Here is a 24,005-nt window from a genome sequence, read left to right on the forward strand (position 1 = left end):
GCATTGCCCAATCTTTTGACATTAAAGACAAGAGAGGCTAATTACTGCAGTTAGAGTTAAATAACCTGTTACATTATTAACCACTGCAGTACTTACTGATGGAAGGATCTGAACTATTTGTATAGGTAGTTTTTTTTGTCCAGGCTGTCAAAATTGAATTGAATTGAATTGAATTAAGCAAAAAATCTTGAATTAAGCAAAAAAAATCTGCCAATGGAACAAGTGAAAATTATCTTGGTAAGATTTCTTGAAATAAGATTTTCAAGATCTATTGTCTAAAAATAAGTTCTTATATCTCACTGAAAAGTTACTCTTCAGGTGATTATGTCTTATTTTAAGTGTGATGAGATATTTTGACTAGAAATGAGAAAAATACACTTGGTAAGATTTTGATTTTTGCATTGCGTGCGACTTTTTTTTGGCCGGGCAGTGTATATTCAATACAAAATGGTGTCTGGATGTTCAGTTCAGTTTATGTTTATTTCGAATATGCAACAAAACAAACAAAATAATCCTACTTTAGTGCCTAGAAATAAAACAGATTTCAGAAAATATGAAAATGTATACATATACATAAAAATAACATATAATGACTTCATTCACATATTTGAAAATGAGTGGGAGGAAGGGTAATTTAAATACTAATGTGGTAAACACAACCATACTTTGGTGACACTTGTGCGTAATTCTTGTTTTGGTCTTCCTCTTGGTTGATTTCAACATTTATGAGGTGCTTTGCATAGGCAATTTATAGTTGAATGTCAGTGAGAAGATGGGCTATGAGGCTTATCCATGGGTGATTTATAAGGGAACATTCCCTGCCGTGTGGGTATGCACAGATACATAAATCTGCTTTTTGGCACACTGCATTTTCAGCTTTTAGGTGCACAACACACGTACACTTAAAGTATGGATCCTGCACACAGTTTATAAATGAGGCACCAGAACTTTAAGAGTATTTTTCAAGCCTGCAATTGTGGATGAGAGACTTTGCCGCAGAGACTAGTGAAGGATAAGGAGTACTTCACTCTGACTGTGATGTGCTGATATGAAAGACAAGTGAAAGTGTTTTACCTGCTGCTACGCTTGGCGCGCGCCCTGGCGTAGTACGCTTCATACGATTTTGGTTTCAGTTCAAGTGCCTTGGTAGCAAATTCCTCAGCCATCCCAAAGTCCTTCACAGTTTGAGAGCAGAGAAAGAGAGAGTGTATTATTTTCTTTAATTCTGTCAAACCCTTTACAGCTTAAATTATGTATTTTTATTTTTAAATACATGGAAGCTTAAATTGAATCTGCTGTAGTTTATAATAATAATAATAATAATAATAATAATAATAATAATAATAATGCATCAGTTTTATATAGCGCTTTTCTAAGTACTCAAAGACGCTTTATAATGAACAACCAAGGGACAAACATACATCCAACGGGTAAACAGATACGAAGTTAATACTAAATGGTAATCGAAGAACAAATACAGAGACAAATGCTGACAAAAGAAAAACACACAAAAGAAGGCTATTTGACTATTTGTGAGATTTCGATTTAACAGCTAACTGATCTCGGCCGTCTTACGTTCATTTTCCTCCGACATCGGGACAGGTTGAGAAAGAGCGACACTTTGAGCTCCCTGAATGTCTTGAGGTCCTCACTGAAGCCCTCGCGTGGAAACTTTTTTAGAGCATATTGATAACGCTGGGCTGCCTCCTTCACTTTCCCCTTCTGTTTGGATGAAAACAGAAAGAACTCTAGTTACAGTCGTGGAAAAAATGATAAGACCATCAAAAGTCATCAAAAAACAATGGTTATGCAATCAAGTACTAACTCCTGTGTGCATCATGTGACTAAAACAGATAGAAAAGAAAACATGGGAGGTTTAAAAACACTGTTTTTGGCAGTACAATGCCATAGCTATTGATGTAAGAACTTAGCTGATTTGGAAAATGCCTAGATATCAGCTCTTAAATTAAACTCTTATGAGCTATTTTTGTTATCATTATATTTGTCCAAACAAATGTACCTTTAGTTGTACCAAGCATTAAAATGAACAAGAAATTGAAGAAAACAGGGGAGGTCTAATATTTTTTTCTGCGACTGTATATTTGGTTAGGATTTTTCATATCTGATATAAAATTATTTCCAGTGATGTTTATTTATCATATCATACAACTTCACTCTGCAGAACCTGCTCTCTCACCTTGTAGAAACTGTCCCCCTCCTCAATGAGCTTGCTGAGTAAGATGATCATGATGTCGGGTTTGGAGGTGGCCATGGCCCATGTGGCTGGACCTGAGTAACACAGGAAAGGAGCAGATGAAAAAGACAGTGAGACCAAGACACAGTAATAAAAACAGAGGAGGAAGGAAGGAACGACTGGGAGTTACACTGCACACGACAATAATAACAGGGATGAAAACAAAAGCCAAAATGGAGGATGGAGGAGAGAAAACAGGCAATCCACTGCAGAGAAAAGATTACAAAACGTCTGCTCTGAACCCTCAGTAACACTGTGACCTCGCTGGACTTCGTATCTGGGTCAAACAGTATAAGCCAGTGACTGTTTTTTTAGTGTTTTTAAGTTTTCAGACACGAATTGAGCTGATGAACACAGGGTTTCTGCAGGTTTCAACAAGTTGAATGCAAGACATTTTAAAGACAATCATGAAATTCAAATTAAGATTTATTTTACATCCAACAGTCTGACTTTGATGATTCTCTCAGTATGAATAAAGAAGGTTTTTATGGTGATTTTATATTTTTCTGTATTCCCATGTGACACTAATGCCTTCATAAACAAACATCCTAATTTGAACATCTTCTCACACAAGGAAAAACTGGCCTCATCTTTCTTATTTTCATCAGGATCTTAAGAAAGCATTAGATGTGTAGTTTTCAAGCTGGAACTCAAAGAATTTGTGGGAGATGCCATTTTAGCCCACACACTACATTACAACAAAGTGCTTTGTGTGCTCTGTTTCATTTTGTAGTTTTGTTAATGCATGATCAACGTAAATTTTCTTAAAAAAACATATCTAAAAATGAGACTGAAGAAGCCATAAGATGTTCTGACTTTTTAAGACCTACAATTCAGATTTACGGTATATGAAGGCCTGTGGAAACCCTGAAAACAGTAACATCCACTTGCAGGTCACAAACACTAATAATAAATCTGCTAATACTTTTTGGCCCAGGTTCGACAAATGTAGATGTAAATTACAAACAAAAAAATTGAGACTGTTTTTCTCTTTAGCTATGTAGTCTCTGTCGTCAAGAAGTGCAGATGTACAGTAATTCTTTATACTAATGACTGTGACGCAGAGAAACAGTAATCTCCCAGTGGGAATAAGAGGGAGTCATATATATAATCAGAGTGGAAAGAAAAGCGTTTTATCCTTGTAGTTTTATGAGCAAAAAAAAAAAAATCAAACACAATCCCTTTATCGGAAACTAGGAGTGGGCGATCTATTGAATTAATTTTAATTTTTTTCTTTTAATTTTTTTACCATGTGGAAAAAAATTGGAAATGCAGACTATGAAAATAATACCACAAAACTGACATGCTACCTGTAAATATATATAACAATACAATGCTGTGAAAAAGGGTTGTTACAGTATATTTATTGGAAATATTTCGCCGGTCAGTGCTTACTGCTCGTGTTGAAAATTACTGCTGAAACGTAGTATTTCAAGAGTCCATACAGACAGAAAAAAACACCCATAATTTTTTTTTTGACCTGATCGCCCAGTCCTAACTGAAACGGAAGTGACTTTTCTGCATCTGTGCAACAGCAATCCTTGACACATATATACACACACCACAGAGATGAACAGGAGGGGTTCTTGCACAAGGAGACACAGGGCGAGTACAATAAACAAAAAGAAGCAAGCAGGAGGGATATAACAGAGCTCTGCAGGCGCTATCTGTCCTCTGTGCTGGGGTTGGTGGTGGAGGTGGAGGTTGAGGTGGGGTTGTTGAGGGGAGGAATGCTGCTGACTAGCCTAGCTGACATTGAGGAAACGTCTGGAAGATGAACAATGCACAGTACAGTGGTTTATCACCTCAGTCTGTGGTGGCGGTGGTACAGAGGAACTACAAATGCATGCATTTCTGCTAGATCAGTTATTGAGGGCTTCTGTCATGCATCTGTGGGATGGAAGGTCAACACCTTGATACGACATCACAGGCTGGAGGCCGGGCATGCTGTCATTAACAACTTTGACGTTAGCATCTACCTCTAGGCAATCCCGACTGCATCACTGTCAATGCTAATACCTTGCATGTTATTATTTGTCAGTTTGAGAAGGTTTTGGTAGCTAAGCTCGCCTGCCGACACTTAGGACGACACAGACAACACAGAGAGAGGAGATAGAGCTGTCAAAATGCCTGGTGGGGTGAGAAGTCGACAGCCTTGGCTTTACCTCGGGGCCGACTGGGCAGCGTCTGACATCCTGGGACCGGAGAGGAGAGAGAGGCGGGGAAAGTAGGGTGTAGGTGGGGAGGGAAAGGGGAAAGGAAGGGAGGAAGGAGTGTAAGTGGGCAGAGGCAGAGCAGTGGAAGGGACCAGAATTGAAAAACAGGAGATGTAGGAGTGCGTAGGAGCAAGAAAGAGGATAGAACAGGGGGTGGAGGGGGTGGGGGTGGGGTGAAAGAGAAAGAGAGGTGATGGCAGTTGTGGTGGAGGAGGAGAAGAAGTGAGAAAAGGAACACAAAAAAGCAGCAGTGAGAAGCGGAGATAAGTGCCTCAGCAAAATAAATAAATAATAATTAAAAAAATAGATACTGAAAAGAAACACCACAAGCTGCTAATAACAACCTGTCTCTGAGCAACCACAGAGGAACAGAGAGAAAGGATGTGATTGAGAGAGAAACAGGGAGATAGTGTGAGCGATAGAGACAAACAGAGGCGCTGGGAGAACATGACAGAAAGAGAGAAAGCAAAACAACACAGAAGCAACGGTAGTACAATAAAAAGAAACACAATCAGAGGCATAAATAGCCGAGGAGGACAAGCAGTACAGTGCGGCAGTGAGGGCGGAGGACATACAGTAGCAGGAAGTCATTTAAGCTCCATGGAGACAAACCTGAAGCCATGGCTTATTGCATCAAAATGCTCTACACACCAACACCCAGCAGGACAAGTTGGTAAGATCACATTTGCAAAAAAGGGAGTGTGTTTTCATCTATATTTTCTCCCTTCATAGTCTTTCATGCAGCCCATGCTCCAATGCATGACCTTTTCAGCCAGTGCACAATACAATTTTAAATTGTATCGCAATTTATGATAGGGAAATAACCTTTCATTGTGTTGCTACAAGACAAAGATGTGCTACATTTAGAAGAGGAGGTCTTGAGTGTGCTAACTGGGAGCATCTGGAGCCTATCAACCTAGTCTTACCTATCTTGGCTCCTTTCTTGAGCAAGGCGACCACCACCGACGTGTTTCTGCAGCCCACCGCCCTGTCGAGAGGACGCATCCCACTGTAGTCTACGTGCTCTATCATGGCCCCGTGGTCAACCAAGAACTGAACCTGGATGAAAAAACATATATGAGAATAGATGGAGAACCGTTAAAGAATAATTTGTTGTTTTTTTTTTTTTTAATTTAGTTGAAGAGAATCTGCACAGTTGTATCTCCCTCAACCAAAGGTAAGACTCAGCATGATGTTCAGTTGTGGACTAAAACTGTAGCGGTGTCACAAATTGTGTTTTCATAAGCTCTGCTGCTACTATATTTTTTAGATTTTTTCCACATATCTGATGAGCTTTTGATAGACTTTGGTTGACAAATAAAGTACACTGCATAAACCACAACCACAACTGAATTTAAATCAACAAATATTTAAAAAGCAGGAAAAACACATTTTCCCCTCTTCATCTTCATTTCGTTCTAATAATTGCTCTTACACTGCATCTAGTATGAAAGATTAGTGTAATTCTGTGACTGATGACAGGAAAAAAACAAGACACTGTTCATTCTGCTTGAATGCATTAATTAATTGGAATGCAATTAATTAATTACTCTTATGTAAATCTAAATTATTTACAATGTGCATATTGTTTTACTGATAACAAGCAATAGAAAAGGAAATACTATGTGATGACCTCCTGAATGCATTTATTTAATCTTATTTATTTAAAATGCACATGTTTTCAGTAAAATGAGATTGTGATTTATCAAAAGAGTGTGTTTGGAACAACAGGTCTAACTATAAAAATAATATTAAAAGGTCAAAAATTGCAGCAATAATACATAGAGATGAATATTTATCTCAGGGGTGTCGAATTCATTTCAGTTCAGGAGCCACATTCAGCCTGATTTGATCTGAAGTGGGCCAGACCAGAAAAATAATAGCATTTAGATGTTATGATAACTCAAAATGTTTCTCTAGTCTTTAGTGCAAAGAAGTAAAATTGCATTAAGAAAATGTTTAATATAAAGTATCCTTTCACAACAAGAAAAATCTTAGCGTTTACACATGTTCATTACAACTCACAGATCCCAGTGGATCCACAAAGACACAAAGAATTTCGTTAAAGGCAAAGTACTGTTAAAATTGCACTTAGTTTTCTTGATAAATTTCAGGTTGTTCATAGGATATTAGCATTTTTTGTGAAGGAATAGTTTGTAAATGTAAACATTTTTACAATGCAATTTAGTTTTGCAATTTTTCACATTAAAATGAGAAAAATTGGACTTGACATTATTTATAGGTTTTTATGTTATTACTTTTCTAGTTCAACTCACTGGAGATAATATTGGGCTGTATGTGGCCCCTGAACACCCTTGACTGTTAATATCTTCAGTGTAATTTGTGGACTTTGCAAATTCATCCCCCAGGTAGGTTTTGGCATGCAAGCTGTATGTTTGACACCCCTGATTTATGCACATATTTACTGTCCATGTGATTTACAGACAACCCTGCTGTGATTTGGGCGGTGATGGTTTGTCATTCTTAAAAAATGGCTCCTCAGAAAAAGGTTTTATGACACACTATTTGTGTTGCCATATTTTATTGCTCTTTAAGGTTCCTGTGGTGAAATATTACACATTCCTGATTGTCCTCGTCACTTACCACGTCAGAGTCACCATAAAAGGCGGCCAGGTCAAGGGGTGTGCGTCCATTCTTGTCTGCGTGGTCTGTGGCGGCTCCGCTCTCCACCAGGCAGCGAACAACGGGTAGGTGGCCTTTCAAACAGGCCCAGCTCAGAGCCGTCAGACCCTCCTTATCCAGTAGAGACAAAGACGCTCCTAAGAACACAAACAGCAGCACAGACATATTTTATATACATTAGCTCAGTGGTCACAGGTTTTATTTTGAACTGCTTACTTCTATCTGATAGCTCTTAAAAACATCTGTTGGTGATGTTTTTGGACTAAATGATCAGATCAATTTTCAAATAGCACAAAGGATTTTTAACACCCTAGGTTACTTTGAAGAAAAAAACTAAAACAAAAAAACTCTGCGAAGGTCATGTAAAAAATCGGGAAAAAACTGTTGCATCAAATCAAGGTAATTATGTAATGTAAAAAAAAGCCCAAACTTTTACTTTCCCAGGTCCCAGGAGGAATAAGACAAAAATAATATCAATAATATCAAAAAATATTCAGAAAACATTTATTATTAAGGAAAGAAATCATGATTTAGGGGAGTTATATTATTTAAAAAATATGAGGATGTGCAGAACTAGGAAGAGCTATTGTTGGTCTCTCTGTGGGTGAAATTATGGAACCGTATGAATGTGGAGTTAAAACAATATCTGACTATATTTCAATTTTAACAGAGGTATAAAGAAATTATTAGTTGAGATATGTGGACCAAAGGTTTGAATCTTTGTGGGTTTTCTCTGTTTATTTTCTGGTTGTGAGGGGAAAAAAGTAATAACACATAATATATTACTCTTATTATATTTAACTTTTTTTATTTTTTCTTTCTTTTTTTTTCTTCGTCTGGTAGGATGAGCATTGTTGTGTTAAGGTTATGATTAACTATGTACTTGCAGCTTAAAATAATGTCAGGACATTGAAATATTGTAATATAAGGTTTGCGGGAAAGGGGATGGGACTAAATATGTGTTTACTTCTTCCCACTTCTTTATGGGTGTGTAAAAAACAACCTAAAATTCATCTCTCATGCAATATGATGTGCAATATTTGCAAGTGCAACAATTTCCTTTCGGGTAACAATACATTACAAGTTCCTGGTTTTGTAGGTTTCTTCGGCTTTTATGTTTTTTTTTTTTTGTTTTTTTGTTTTTTTTTTTACCTGACTCCTTTTTTACCTGGACTGTTTGTTTGTGAATAAGTGGTAAATAATAATCTTGAATTTTGATTTACTATACTGGTAATTACTGTTAAAAAAAAAAAAAGCAAAAGCAAAAACTGGAATTACTCAATTTTAATAGTGCAAAAAATGACCTTTAAATGAAAATCTAAAGGCTGTGCAATTTCGTTATGTCTGAAAAAACAAAAAAAAATCCAACCTTATGGGCAACAGTGTATATATTATACTGTGAAAGTGCCCTCGTCTGTGACCATAGCCCATTAAATGACTTGAAACAAAATACTTGTGTTTGCATTGAGCCTAAAAACTAGGAAATATACATACAAATTGCTCTCAAAACCTTGACAGATGCAGAACCAAATGATTTTCCAAAGACAATGATAAGTTCAGTTCAGTCTTCAAACTCTGATTGTCTATTTTTGATCCTGATACTACATTTTTTTGCTGCAACAACTTACCTTGAGCAAGTAAAAATTCCACAGTTCCCAGGTGTCCCTCTGAGGCGGCCATCATCAGAGGGGTTCGACCCTGTTTATCAGCCAGGTTGACATCTGATCCATGTGTCAGTAGAAGGTCTACGATCTGAAACAAATACACCAGCATGAGTCTCTACACCAACAATGTAAAAACATCAACTTCTTGGTGGTTTTAGATTTGGATGTGAACATCTTAAAATTACTATTGTAAGAGAAAAAACAAAAGTGATGTGTTAAAAATCCTAATTCACTGCCTTTATGAACATCAACACATAGAACATAGAACGTCTGATTTATTTCCATATATTGGTGTGCTCTTTTGGATCTGTAATTTGTTTTCCCTACTTATGTTTGAAGTGAAGTCTATCTATATGTAATAAGGCTATGAAATGGACAGAGTTTATTTTTGATATAATAATTTTGTGTTTTGTGCAGGATTGTTTAGAATTTATTTTGACATGTGTAAGATTTGTTAAGTTACTCTGAGGAACTGACATGTGACTGTGATCAGCAGAAAAAGATGGGTTAAGAGCGTGGGAGTATTGTAGTTGTACTTCATCTCACTCCCTTTCGAATGTTTTTTTTTTTTTTTTTTTTTTTTAAACATTTTTTTTCCTTGTTTTTGGGTTTTTTAATTTGATATTCAAAATAAAATGAAAAAATAAATAAATATAATGACTATAATGATGTGAGGATCCACAGTCTTACTCCAGCTTTTCAAATGTTCTATTACTCTAATTATTTATAATGCTATTAATAACAATACAGTAAGACAGGTAACATCCATGTCAAGTCGCGTGCAGTGTAAACAGCACTTTACAACATAAAGTTCTGCATATTCAGATGCATTTTTTAGTGTGAACATCATTCATGAAGTTGATATTGTTCACCACTTTATCAGCTGTGGGATGAACTCTGCCATCCACTTGAGACAGAGCAAAAGTTTACAGTCATAATTCTTTCTTCTACTTGAAAAGAATGAGCTATGATCCTTAAGAATCCCATGTTCACTGACCTGCCAGTGTCCCTGTCGGACAGCGCTGAACAACGGGACGATGCCTCGTCTGTTGGGCTGAGCCACGGCCGCGCCCTGTTCCAGTAAAAGACGACAGACATCCAGTTTTCCTCGGCCAGAGGCTGCTGTCAGAGCTGAAAATACACATTCAGAAAAGGGAGGAGGATAAGAAGGCTGCCTATGATGGAAAGTACTGTTTGAGTATTGAGTATCTGAGAGCTTTTATGTATGGATTTATCACAGAAATGATTTGTTAGTGGAGGCAGCGAGTACCTGTTGAATTGTACTTAATGCATACCCTCAACTGATATAACAGGAAATATATGCACAAGAGGAGAGGAGAGGAAACAAGAGCAGAGGAGAGGAGAGAGGAGAGGAAACGAGATCAAACGAGAGGAGAGGAAACAGAAGGAAATGAGATGAAAAAAGAGGAGAGAAAATGAGAAAACCCAGAGGAAAAAAGCAGAGGAAATGAAAGGAGAAAAGAAGAAAAAGAGGAGATGAAAGGAAGCAAGAGGGGAGTAAATGAGAGCTGAGGAAACAAGGAGCTGAGGAGGAGACACAAGAGGAGACAAGATGAGAGGAGATGAGAGAGAGGACTTGAGATTTCAGAAGTAAAGGCCTAAGTAAAGACATCTTTTCAAATGTAATGATTATAATTGGAATAATTCAAGCAGTGAATATATTTCTCTTAAGGAGAGTTGTAACAGCCCCAGAAGGATGACGAAGGTTTCTGTGCGTACATCTGCATATACACATGTATAATATCTACTCCCACTGGCTGCTTCGCAGAATAATGTATTTTTTTCTGTTGACCTATCTCGTGGTACTGGGATCTGAAATCATCTTCCAGAACAACTGTTATCCTGATGATCCCTTCAAAACAATGAAACTACAGATGACTGAGCACAAGTCGCTTCTTCAACCGACAACAAGAAGCAAGTCTTTTCAACACTCCAGCGTGGGAATAAGGCTCATACTGAGGTTTCATAGCTTTAGGTTACAATGATACATTACATTTCTCAACACCCTGCCACAGTGCAATCAGACTAGTCATTTCTAAGCACCCTGGAGCACACTCATCGTACCCCTCCCCCCCGTGCGAGCCCAGCCCTGTCTATGCTCCAATGACACCACTGCACTGCCATCAGCATCTGACGCAGCAGCAGCAGCAGCAGCAGCAGCAGCAGCAGCAGACACAGAAGAACGATCTCTCATATCCGCACTGCAGCGCTCTGCCTCGCAGTGCCACACAGAAAAACCCTCTGACAAAACACTCCATAGATTCTTCATAGAGAGCACTGTCTGAATTTTACGTCTCAGCACAAACTAGATTTATGCATTTCTGTTCTAAGTATTTAAATAACAATTTACAATTCAAGCTTGAAAGATCAAATGCATCTTCAGACCAGAGGGTAAGATCTTTATATCTACATGAACAATTGAGCACTCATAGTCATCTGTCAGCTTTTAAATGCAAGGTTTTGTGGGAATATTCTTACCCGTCTCTCCCCAGAGGGTGTCAAAGTTATTGATCTGGGCCCGCTCCACCTCCTCTTCATCTTTCTCAGGGAGATCCAGCAGGTAGGACACAATCTGATGTGGGAAAAGGTACAACATGACACAGATTTACCTGATGTAAAATCCAAATATGAGACACATTATACCAGTAACGTTTATACATTTATTAATTTCCTCATCTTCCCTCTCACTCTCCATGTCTTTCCTCCCTTCGTCAGTGTTTCTCTTATTATAACCACACTTAAATGTATAAATATAGCTGGAAAAGTTAAGAGCCCACTCATGAAATCCCTTTAAAATGTGACCCAGAGGAAAACTCACGGTCACAAACCATCAATGAGTGGCTGTAGTAGTGGATGAAAATCAGTCATTACTTCACCAAATATTAATGTCTTTACTCTTCTTGGTGTAATTAGTACTGTTGTGCTTAAAAAGGACTATGGATTGGTTTTCTTCGCCTTATCTGAGCTAATTTTTTGTTATTTGACCAGTTGTCATTTTTTGCAAATAAACACTGAAATGTTGTTGGTAGTTTCCGTATCTAAAAAATGTCTTCAAATAATAAAACTACAGTCTCAAAAGTTCTCTAGAGCTGTACAGTCCTTCTTTTTCTTTCTATGGCACAAATGTAAAGGGCTTTAGGGTAATATCTGGTAGCTGACACAGTGAAATGTTAGCTTAAGTGAGAAATTATAACATTAAAACCATGTAGTGATATATAAACGTGGCACCATAAAACCATAAAAGCTAAATTATTCCCATAGTAAATTAGTCCTTCACCAATAGTCAGCATTCAGACTGCAAGACCTGAACTCAAGAAAGAAACTAAAAAAGAGTTTACAGATGATCAAAATCTGTTAATGCTAGTGTTGCATTATTATTAAATCCCTTAATTTGACAATATTCCAAATGTACTCATCACACCGTTTTCTCCCCTTCCATCCCATCTCAGTGCTTCCCCCTGACCTACCTCTGTGTAGCCCATGCTGGCTGCAGCGATAAGGGCCTGCTGGACTGCGTGGCTCTTGGTGAAGGCCGTCTGCTGTTGGGTCTGTGGCGACTGCTGCTGTTGGACCCCCATGCCCCAGTCACACTGGATGAGGAATTTCACCACCTCCATGTGGCCCCTCAGCGCTGCATGAACCAGGGCACATTGGCCGTTCTTGTCCAGGTGGTCCACCTGTTGGAGAGATCAGATTAGATTAGATTAGATTAGATTAGACTAGACTAGACTAGAATAGAATAGAATAGAATAGTTTATTCTAATCTAATACATTAGATTAGAATAAGCTTTACTGATCCAACAACAGGGAAATTCATCGTCAAAGCAGCAACAGGATAACATGCATGCATAAGGTAGTGCAAAAAAAGAAAAAATACAAAAAATTATATTAATAGGAGTAAGAAATAAAACTCTAGAATTGCAGTATGCATGTGGACTTCATCAGGTGCACAAAGAAAAGTTAGTTAACAGTCTTTCAAAAGTAGCCAGGAGAGGGGATTTATTTTGAGAAGAAAACTCTGAATTTCTGAGATCAAAATTGTAATTTTATGAGAATATTTTATATTAAGTCAAAAATTGGTAGAAAAAAAATGTAGGGAGTCATACATTTGCAGGAAAAGTCTCAGTTAAATACAGAAAAACTGAGAAAACGAACACTGCTTAACTCAGCAGGGTGCATGTTTGGATGAAGCCTCAACACACCAACCAGTAAAATTCTAACGCTTCACACGCTCTCCCTCTACAGATGCCTCGTTCTTTCACACACCTTCGCTCTCTTGCGGCAAAGTGCTGTCACAATGGCCATATGTCCTCCAGCGGCGGCATAGCCCAGGGGCGTCAGGCCGCTCTCAGAGGGGGCGTCTACGGAGGCACCGAATTCAAGCAGCAGAGCTACCATGTCCATGTAGCCCAAGTGGGAGTGGACGCATAGCACAGGGGCGTTATTCAGCACCTCAGTACGGTAGTTCACATTGGCACCACCTAGCATCAGCAGCCGACTGACCTGGACACACCCACACACACAAGTACAAAAACTAGCACAGTAAAATATGTACTTTTATGACATTTTCTGATGAGCAAATTTTGAGGATTCTCCGAGATTAGCACCGTGTAGATTCTACTTATTTCAATGTTTTCTTCTCCTGTTGAAGTTTGCTGTCTTTACCTTGATGTTAGGAGTGTAGAGGTTTCGGAGTGAAGAAAGTGCAGCTGAAAGGCCTTCTGTGCTGTAGGAGACCCACAGGCCTTGCAAGATAGATGAGGAAACCCCGACTTTCTTACTAAGACCCTTGAACAGAGAGAGAGAATGTAAATATTCATTACTTTGGAGCAAGAACAGAGCTCTGCACAGACATCTGTGTGTGTATGTGCAGGAGCATATGTGTGTATGTGTGAAAAGACAAATAGTAGTGTACCTTGAAGATATGTGCTTTGAGAATGTGATGGCCCAGCTCAATAGTCTGCTGCCTGTTCAGCTTGTTCTCCAGCCGAGAGAACCAGAAGGCCAGTAGGGTGTGCCCACTCCTGCAGAGGAGAAACATAATCTTTCAATGCCTGGAACTGAGTCATCAGGCCATCGTATTGTGTTATCATCTATGTGGTTTTTGATTATCACAAAGACTTGGTTTCTAAACTCAGTGAAATACAGAATACAAAACCTACTCCATGTCATTCACTGTCCTGTCTTTTACAAATTGATAAATCTTAATTCCTAATGTGGTTAGGGGGATACATCTTGTTTTACACTGAAACTACCCTCGTATTTTATATTCTCATTCTTCACAACACAGTTATAACATAATTACAGTATTAAATAACACATCCCCATGCTACAGTACATATTCTCACTGATACATACGCACAGTAATACCATCACATCACTTGGCTCTAATGCCACTGTCAGCATCAGAAGCAGCAGATTTTACAGTCAGATCAACTTCTCACTTAACATAGACCTTCTGTTAGCACATACATATGACCATCTTTTAGAGGTGAAAATAATATCTCGTTCAGTTAGTTTTCAGTCACGTCACGTCATGTACAGCTTTTTTCTTACTATTTTTATTATTATTATTATTATTTTTTTGATATTGTTTGTTTTTGCACTATCTTTATGCTTGCACACTTTTTTCTTGCACTTTATTCTGTTGCTGCCTTTACCATTGAATTTCTCCATCTAATGTAATCTAATGTAATCTAATCTAATATAACATGACATAATGTAAAGTCAGAGACACATGTGAGATGTCACAAAATAAAACACAAACAGTGTTTTCTTCCCTGTCTGAAAAAACATTCTTGCAGAACATGTAAATGATACTAAAATCTAGGTATATTACATAAAAACAGGCATGTCTTTGCTCTCCAGCTGTTTTTTACAAAAACAACAAGCTGATTAGAGTACGACTACTTTCCCTCTCATGTTCAACAAAACACGCCGTTGTTCTTCTGTTGCAACAGGGATTGTCTCTTGTAATGTTGTAGACTCACACCTTAGACATATCACGCTACTTGGCATTTATCTTTTCATTAGTGACACAGCGGGTAAATGAAGCTTGTAATGTTTTTCTTTCAGGGCAGAATACTGTTTGTGCAAAAGCTGTTTGAGTGGAGTTTCAAACACACTCTTAAATCCTGTAGTTTAAAGTGATTCAACCGCTGTTTTTCTTCAAGCTCTCAAGATGCAAACATTAGCATGGTTTTATGAAGAAACAGCTTGCGTAATGCAGTGTTGTATAAACGGTATTGTCTCATGCTGTCTTCATCATAAAGGAATTTGTTTCTAGGACTTTTTGTTACATTATTCTATCCTCGGGTGTTTTCTCTTGCCTGTCCTCACCTTGGATCACAGAGGAATTTTGTCTTCTCGCCTTCTTCTCTCCAGATCAGCCACTCCCTGAAGGATGGGTGGACAAACATCCTGGTACCGTCCCTCCTCTTAACCAAGAAGACTGAAAGGTTGTCCACACGCTGCTGGAAGTCCTCCCAGTCCAATGTACCCTGAAGCCAGTGACATTGTTTGAGTGTTATTTTAGACACTAAACTCTGTTTACTAAAGCTAACAACTCAGAGAGAATAACTGTCACAGGCTAATATTAGTCTTTTTCTCCCATCTAGGCTGTGAATGAACACTTTTTTACGAGATTTACTACTAAAATGTATGCTATAATGTAGGCCTGGGTGGTACGGCTAAAAGACTCATGTCAATATCCTGTAGAGAAATGATGATATGTAATATAATGAAAATGTTACGCATAATGTTCAGGTATCTTATTTGCAAAAACAAATCAGCAGTTTGTATTCACAGTAAATATCTAATTCCGAGTTCTTTCTTTCTTTCCTTATTTAGGATCCTCATTAGCTGTACCATAGCTATAGCTATTCTTCCTGGGGTCCTTACAATAATATTTACAACTAGTCATTGCAAATAACATACAATATAATCATATAAAACAATTTTTCACATACAACATAACATGAAAGAAAATAAATAACAGACAAGATACAGACATGACAGCTCCTTTAGATCAGCATTAGTATAGTATATACAGTAAATATATTCTATTTACCCAAGTATCAATCATTTATGGTCAATAGATGCTTCTTGACTAACTTCTTGAATTTCGTTTTACAGTTTACACCACCATATATGAGGCATTTTAACCTTGATTATTGAACAGTACACATTACATTTATGGGTTATAATGTTTATCATATTAATTAATGTTGCTAATCACAACCCTCTTCATGTAGTAAGGTATTTTATTGACAGCTTCTTTGAGTATAAATAAGTATTTAGTTTATGGTTGGACAAAGTTGAATGTGACGTGTGCTGCTGATGAGATCTGCTGCTACTGTCCCATGTGTTGGTTTTTAATAAAGAATCTGTAGCACTGAACACACCCAGGCTAGAGAGATGGATCATAAAATACTTGGTAATAGCTGGATATTTACCAAGAAATCACGGTTACAGTAGTAAACATCCTGTTCAGATGTATTTCACTGACTTGGAAACTTACTGGGTGATATTTGAGGTTTCAAAATGCATTAGCTATACTGATTTCATTGCATAATTGGCACAACAGTGCACCATAAAACAATCCTGCTCCACAAAGTGGATCTGCAGGAATTAAATCTTCGCTGTTGGTCTCATCCTCTTCTATTTTTTACACAGTTTGAGGAAAGTGGTGAAAGTTGAAAGTAAAAAAAAAAAAAAAAGGGAGAAGAAAGAGGACACTGCACTCTCTGGTAAGACTGTGGTCAGTTTAAAATGCATGTAGACAGTAGGATATACTACATATACATTAATATAACAAATATGATAATTTCTTGTATCTCATACAATACAGTGTTAGTGTCGATATTTGACCCAGCCCTGATATAATCTATAACACTAAACATATTAAGCTTTAAGTCATGCATATTTTAGGATTAGTACCTCCAGTGAACCAGCATTAATGGCCTGATATATCTGCTCATCATTCAGAGGATGAAGAGAAGCCACTGCCACATTGAGCAGAGGAAGGGCCCTCTCAAATGATGACTGTGTGGGGAAGCGCATGTTGCACTGCAGCAGATACACCTCAGCCAGGTTGACTGGGACCACCTGAGGAACAAAGACAGAGAAACTGAATTGTAATGTTGATTTTGTTTGGATCAGCCTGACAGAATATGAATAATGTATCCTGTTTGTACAAAGTGTCTTGAGCTATTCCACGTGGTTTTCCTGAGAAAGGAGAATGTGAATTTGTGAATTGTCATTTTTATGGAGTCTGGAAGCTTTTCTGAATACATGAAATTAAATGAACCTGGAGGAGTGAGATAAAATATTTCATTATGAAATGCACAGTGAAACTTTTCATTTGTATTATTTATCAAAATGGTGCTGGGCTCTGACTGTGGTAAAGGAAATCACAAGATTTAATAAAACTACGAGCATTTCAGTCTCCATGGATCTAAAAAATACATACTTTCAGTCTCATACAAAGATTTTACTTGGAATACTGATCTATTTTTAAGTGTGAAACCAACTGTTAAAAATGCATACCTTATAGCTGGAGCTTTTGAGGACAAGATAGCCCTTCTCTATGAGGTCAAAGGTGAGTTTGAGGTACAAATAGGAGCCCTGGCTCAGGGCCTTGAGGTGGGCGCTGAGCTTGCCAAATGTGGTGTTGTCCATCTTGCCATTAAGAGAGATGTTGTTCTGGATCTCTGGACTGCTGTGGATGCGGTGCAGGATGTAACCCTGCAGGTCCTGGTCTATGGCATCATTCTCCTCCAGGCTATCCAGAGAGATGCGGTGGAACGGCAGTGGATTTGTGATTTCCTGAACAGACAAAAACCGATATTGTGAAAAAAAAAACAAAAAAAACCAAAACCAATATTGGTTTATTTTGGATCTATTTACCAATAGAATTTACACAGCTATAGAGTGCTCATAACACGTCAGTAGGAATAATCCAATAAATATAAACATCTACAGTAGTCGAATACATATAAATGCAAATAGTCGGTTTATTAACTGCAGAAAAAGTAACAAACTGTACCTGTAACGTAGTTCGAACTGTGACCACCAGTTTGAGCCAAGGAGGAAACTTATTGATGGTTTTGGTTAGAAAAGACACAATGGTGTCTCCATAATCTGGTTTATGGAATTCTGCTTCATTTAGACCATCTATGAGGATGATTAAGTCCTCCTCAGAGTTGATCTTTCTCTCTGTAAAAACAAAAATAACAATTAGTAACACAAATCTGGATCTCTTTATACTAAAGAGAAAAGCTATAAGATAGAAACAAGATAACAACACAGGTTAGGTACAGTTGAAGGGGCCTGAGAAAAATAGGTTCTATTACTTTGATATTATCTCTTTTTTTTTTTTTTTTTTTTTACAAGAAAAAGGTATTATCATACATCAAGGATGAGATTCAATGACTCTGACAAACTGACAATAATTTAATAATTATTTAGTGACTTTTAAAGTTTTGATCTTGATTTTTAGGATAAACATTATTTTGTTTTTATGAATTATAATACATTAAAAAAAGGCAAAATCTGAGTTTGAAATCTGAATGTGATTAAGCTCCACCTATGGTAAATGTAGTATTAGATGAATTCCAGTTGACAGTGACAATGTTACAACACTTAGACCAAGTGAAAAAACAAGTCTGCAGTCCGCACTCTAACGTCTAATTCATACAGTCCTTACTGTCCTGGTGTTGACATATGGTTTAAACATGTCTATGTGGGGTGATTTATCTAATTTCCTGATGGTACAAACCCTATTTGACTATCACCTTTGTAAAGTGCATCCAGGGGCTCAAGGACTCCCCTCCTGAAGGAGGCCAGGGGGTCTTGGACGCAGGAGCGAAGGCTTAGGATACTCTGCAGATGCGGCTCCCTCAGCAGCTGCTCCCTGTAGGCGACAAGGTGCGGTGAGCGGCACAGCAGAGCCGCGACGTTGTGGACGAACTCAGGCACCAAACAGGTGTATGCATTATCTGCCTGGCAGTAGTGGTACGCCACCACCTGGGGGCGACAGAGAGTTGGAAGAAGAACACCGGCCAGGTCACTTAGGAGATATGAAGGTGAACACTTCTGTTGTTTTTTGTGAACCTTGACGACCACTGAACAGTGCATAACTCAGTGAAGAATGGTGGTAATGTCATGAGACATACATGACACACTGTAAAAACAACACTTTTCAAGGCTTTGTCTGTGGAAAGCCTGTTTTTCCACTGTCTACTCTTACTACAACTCATTTGGGATTGAGTCAACTTCATGGTGGATGATTACAGTATAATGAAACATAATACTTCTCATTTCGCTGTATGGTTTTTGCTATTAATAATTCATTGCTTCCGGCTGCCAAGAGAGACTGATTCTGAGTTAGCTCATGCGCGCTCATGTGTTAGATGACTGTGGCACGAAGGAGTCAAGTGTTAAACTGTTAGATTTCACACCCATGTACTTGGAACGTTAAAATTAATGTTCAAAGGACTGAATGAATGAAAGAATGAGTGAATAAATCATAAGCTTAGCATGGACAAAAAGTGACATTCAAAAATAATACAGGGCAGGTGAGTTTGGAGACAATAAAACAATAGCACCAGGTGTGACTTAGTGTTCTGGAGGGAAAGAGAGATCATGGAGAGTTTGGATTTTCAGAGGTGGGCGCAGCGATCAGAGCGCAATGAGAAAATGGGGATGAAAAGATAAAAAAAAATAAACGCCTAATCGAAATGGAATGCTAATTTTTGGTCACAATGGAATAAAGGGCTTTAAAACAAAAGGGGTGAAAAAGGGAGTGAGCTCAATTATTAATGCACAGAGTTAACAAGATCTAATAGCTTGGCTGGGAAATGGCTTTCTGCAGGTATAAATATTTCATAAGGCTCCCTGGCAAAGTTGTTTTTTCTTTTTTAAACACATCTGCATAATGCATCAGGCTGGGACTAAGGATGCAGATGGCTAAGCAGCAGGGGAGGGGGACTGAGGTGCAGCAGCAGAAAGAAAAAAAGTCAGAAACAGAGACAGTTTCACACCTGATACAGCTTTAGATTGTGAGCGAGCCAAAATACTTCCAATAAATTTCAAAGAGCCAGCATTTAACAAAAACAGAGCTGCACACACAACTGTGAATTTTTCACAATGTCAGAACAAAACCCAATTTATCTCAATCAGTTTTAACGTCTCCTACACCAGAAGCAGGCCCCGTGTGAGCTGAGTGATAACCTGTGGGTGGTGTACAACTCTGACTCTTTTTTCAAAGCTCGGAGCTATGCTGCTGCTGATAGCACCTGAGTCGTGCACATTTAGAAAGAGCATACAGTATCAGCGGCTACCACCTATGTTGTTACTAATTGAAAAATCAAACCCATGAAGAAAGCCTTTCAAAACCATTATGCAGTTTAATTACAGAACACAAAAGCTGAACTGCAGAAACTAACAAATGTTTTAAGAGACTACTAGCAAAAATGATGAATAATATCGACTTCTGTACTTGTACTGACAGAAAGAACATATAAAATGGGAATATGCTGTCTATGAAATATTGTGTGTGTGTGTGTGTGTATATATATATTCAAAGCTATATATGTTTGTATATTTGGAGGTTTACATATGTATGATTTTTTTAATTTTAATTTCTTTCCTGCTACTTTTTATTATACTTGAATGGAGCGACTGTAACACCCAATAATTTCCTCCTGGAATGAATAAAGTATTTTGATTCTGATGATTCTGATATTGTTTTTTTGACCAAAAAAGCAGATGCTCTGGAGGGATTCCAATGCATAACTGAATTATCCAAATGATGCCACACACTGAAGTTGCAATCACTGTGCTTTTGTTTCTCGCATCACTGGGTAAAACTACCCTTATTACTTCAGCATATTGCAATTCAAGTGATCTAAGAAGACTATGGACTTCTGCATCTATTCCTTCCCTGTGTTTTCAGCCTGTAGAAAATGTACTCTGTGATGCAGGTGTTTGTTTAATCACAGGCGTTTTCAGACAGGTAGGGGGTTAAGTACACGATTGACAGTTGTAATTACAGATCGTTGATCAGATTCAATCATACGTGACCTGGATAATATTGTACTGCTATTATCTATCTCTTGATGCAGTGTCTTAAATTTACAATAAAGGGCATGAAAGAACATCCGCATTTATATTTATCTATTGTATTTGGACAGAGAGAAGAGACCTGAAGCAGGAGGATGTGATTTTCTTTTTACTTCCATGATTTCAGCCCCTGTAGCTTTAAAGAAGCACTAATCATCTATAGTTTCATCTCATTTGTCATAGTTTGTGAGCCTGACAACACATGGAAAGATGAAATACACAATTTATTAGGACAAAGTAATACAGTGACTTCTGTGTAACATTTTCATCATCAGATCATGATCAATCATAGTTGATTTTTTATAGTCTATCATAAAAATGCTATATTATGAGATTATCATAATCGTGTGCAATACATTATGGTAGTATCATATCATATCACACAATTAAATAACAATGAATGAGAAGGATTCTAGAGGAAGAAAAGAATAGTACAGCATTATGCAGACTCTACATGAAATATATATGTTTTTGAAAAAAAAAAAACAACAATATTTTGCAGGGCTGTAATAAAAACAGGAAAAACTGAGGTATGTGGATTTGCTCTTAAGCCCACTTTTTTATTACATACCACAACCGAGTAGGGGGTGAAATTTCATATTACATTTACCAGAGGCATAATTACCACTGGAGTGAAAAATATATTGTTTAACCAAGAAGATCCATCTATGCTTCGTAAGAAATGCTTAGAGGTGTAATTCAGAGGAGAGTGTGGATAAAGGAGTATGTTATACCTGAGATGCCAGTCTTCTCATGGCTTCTTCTTGACGTCTCCTCATTTCAGGGGTCCCTGGACAGCTGCCTCCGCCCAGGGTGCCATGTGACGGCTGGGGCTGGGTGAGGGGAAGCCCTTCTCCATCTGGACACAAGACAACACAAAATGCTAAGGAACAACACCAACCAACATACTTCTGATTCCTTATTTTCGGTTTTTAGACATTACAGTCATAATTAAGGCACAACTAAAACTCTCCACAGTATTTTAATTTCGATATATACACTATCATGCAGATAAAATCCTTTGTATCCATTGTAATACCGCAGAAATTTCTGACAAAACACACATGGCCTGTCAATCTGTGACAACTTCTGTTTGATGTCATGTCTGCTACAGCTAGATGAAGAATCACGCTTGAAATCAGACATAATTCACTGGATGCCTACGTTTGGGTGAGGCCTGAGGGCTGTCAGAGGCAATCTGTCTCATTCGGGTGCCATGGCAGCTGAGCGCCACCAGTCGAGAGATGATCGCGGTCTTGCCGAAGCCGATGTTTCCTACTACCACCACGCCGTGGTTAGTGCTCACGTTGGGGCTGTTGAGGTGGGCGTCGATCTCCTGGAAGAGCCACTCGCGGCCCGTAAAGACAGAGTCCATGGTGATGCTGGGCACCTCAAACAGCAGAGGTTTGAGGGCGATGTCTTGAGGCCGATACGGTGCAAAACGTACTGCATGAAAAGGAAAATAGAGTTAGGGTCAAAATACACATTATGATAGATTGATATATTTGTGCAGTTGGAGCCACACCCATACAACAAGTTAAAACTATAATATAATAATGTAGATCAGGGATACACAACTTAAGAATTGTGTGAAAGCTGTTTTCTAATTGTCAATGAAAACAAACTGGGATTAAAAAACCCCAAACTATTTAGAACTAAAATGCAATTATAGCTATCATGTCCAGTAATATATGTGATTTACCTGTCATATAGGCCCAGTGTCAGTCCTTGGACCAAGATAATTATATAGAAAATAGGTTAATTTGAAAATGAATAATGTCATTTAAAACAAATTGAACTTTTATATTTTTACTGATTGAACTTGTATTGATTTTTACTAACTGATCTGATAATTATTGTTTGTTTATTAACTGTCTAGTAAGCTGGCTTCCTGTAAAGGTTTCATCTGAGTAAATAAAGATGAGTATTCTTGATCTAGGCTCTTCTAAAAAAAGATAAACTAGGATCAATGTATAGGAAAATAAATATATCATAGGCAAACCTGGAAGATATAAGAAAATGGAGCACTTAAATATTCCATGCTTTAATGTTGGCTTTTTTTTCTGCTCACCTTTGGTAGAAAAACAAATGTTTTGAGGTAACTTTAGAACAAATGTCAATTTGCAAAAAAAAAAGGGGAGTGACTACTTTTCTTGCCATTGCCGAGTGTCAATTTCACTCACTAGGGGGAGTCATTAATCTGAATTCCTCCAGAGGTTGGGCATCTTTTCAGCACAACATATGGACCATTAAAAACTAATGAGGGTAAAATGAATCTGGTATGAACTTCAGAAGACGTGTGATAAATTCAGTGTAAAATTTAGTCTGCTGCTTCTGGGTGTCATCTCCTGGGCCTCATTTTATACTGAATCAGGCTTTGAGAATAAAAACATGCTCATTTCTATCTGGCGTCTAATTTCATTAAATGTTATATCAGAATTTGGCCATTACGCCTGATTTGGAATGTGAGTTGCATGTAAATAATCCAAAGCTGTGTTGGCAAGTGTGTGCACAACTCGACTGGAGCTGTTTGACTTGTAAAACACTAGGCAACAGCAGAGCCATCATGAGAACATGCCGCCTAATGCAACAAATGAAAATTAAAGTAACTTACGTGACTGGGATTGCCAGGCATGGGTGTTAGCGGAAGCTGAGACAAACAGCAAGCCGAAAGACAAAGGCAGAGAGACAGAGAGAGTGAAAGGAGGGAGAGAGGAATGAGAGAAAAGTAGTGAGGACATGAATGAAAACCAGCAGCAGTGTGCAGTGTGCTTCAACACAGGACAAAGTGTAACTGAAAAAAAAAAGGAAGCAACAATAGCACCAGCGCCTCATGATGTCAAAAATATGGGGAACCACTAGACCAGGGTCGATTACTAATTGAAATCCTTTGAATTATATTAAGTGTATTCTCCAGGATGTCTGGAGGGTAGGTTGAGGAAGGTTTGCACTTTTGGGAGAATCTAATTGGTTCCATTGCGCTGGGCAAGATCAATCAATCCCCATAAAAGTAATTGAATCCAGTTCCAGTAGTAATTTGACCCTGTGATGGGAAACCACATAGACTGAGCTTCAACCTGAGGT

At 38.0% G+C, this 24,005-nt stretch overlaps 1 protein-coding gene across 11 annotated transcripts in view; it reads right to left on the bottom strand.

The window, feature by feature from the left end:
- The window catches only part of tanc2b (tetratricopeptide repeat, ankyrin repeat and coiled-coil containing 2b), a 178,639-nt gene that overhangs the window by 5,031 nt on the left and 149,603 nt on the right, over positions 1-24,005 (bottom strand). For 7 of the 11 annotated variants that reach the window (XM_030122662.1, XM_030122660.1, XM_030122661.1 and 4 more), the window contains 21 exons: positions 23,536-23,571; positions 22,086-22,367; positions 21,656-21,780; positions 18,593-18,824; positions 17,845-18,014; positions 17,346-17,624; positions 16,737-16,904; positions 15,138-15,298; positions 13,714-13,822; positions 13,464-13,586; positions 13,065-13,301; positions 12,266-12,475; positions 11,277-11,370; positions 9,775-9,908; positions 8,742-8,865; positions 7,075-7,250; positions 5,397-5,529; positions 4,420-4,449; positions 2,198-2,289; positions 1,576-1,722; positions 1,075-1,175 (listed from right to left, as the gene is read on the bottom strand). In XM_030122662.1, coding sequence (XP_029978522.1) covers positions 1,075-1,175; positions 1,576-1,722; positions 2,198-2,289; positions 4,420-4,449; positions 5,397-5,529; positions 7,075-7,250; positions 8,742-8,865; positions 9,775-9,908; positions 11,277-11,370; positions 12,266-12,475; positions 13,065-13,301; positions 13,464-13,586; positions 13,714-13,822; positions 15,138-15,298; positions 16,737-16,904; positions 17,346-17,624; positions 17,845-18,014; positions 18,593-18,824; positions 21,656-21,780; positions 22,086-22,367; positions 23,536-23,571 — 3,163 coding nt within the window. The remainder of the gene's footprint in view (positions 1-1,074; positions 1,176-1,575; positions 1,723-2,197; positions 2,290-4,419; positions 4,450-5,396; positions 5,530-7,074; positions 7,251-8,741; positions 8,866-9,774; positions 9,909-11,276; positions 11,371-12,265; positions 12,476-13,064; positions 13,302-13,463; positions 13,587-13,713; positions 13,823-15,137; positions 15,299-16,736; positions 16,905-17,345; positions 17,625-17,844; positions 18,015-18,592; positions 18,825-21,655; positions 21,781-22,085; positions 22,368-23,535; positions 23,572-24,005) is intronic. The other 4 variants (XM_030122666.1, XM_030122657.1, XM_030122656.1 and 1 more) reach the window with 3 other exon arrangements.

Source organism: Sphaeramia orbicularis, chromosome 19, assembly GCF_902148855.1.
Source record: "Sphaeramia orbicularis chromosome 19, fSphaOr1.1, whole genome shotgun sequence".
In the NCBI taxonomy this organism is placed as follows: Eukaryota; Metazoa; Chordata; class Actinopteri; order Kurtiformes; family Apogonidae; genus Sphaeramia; species Sphaeramia orbicularis.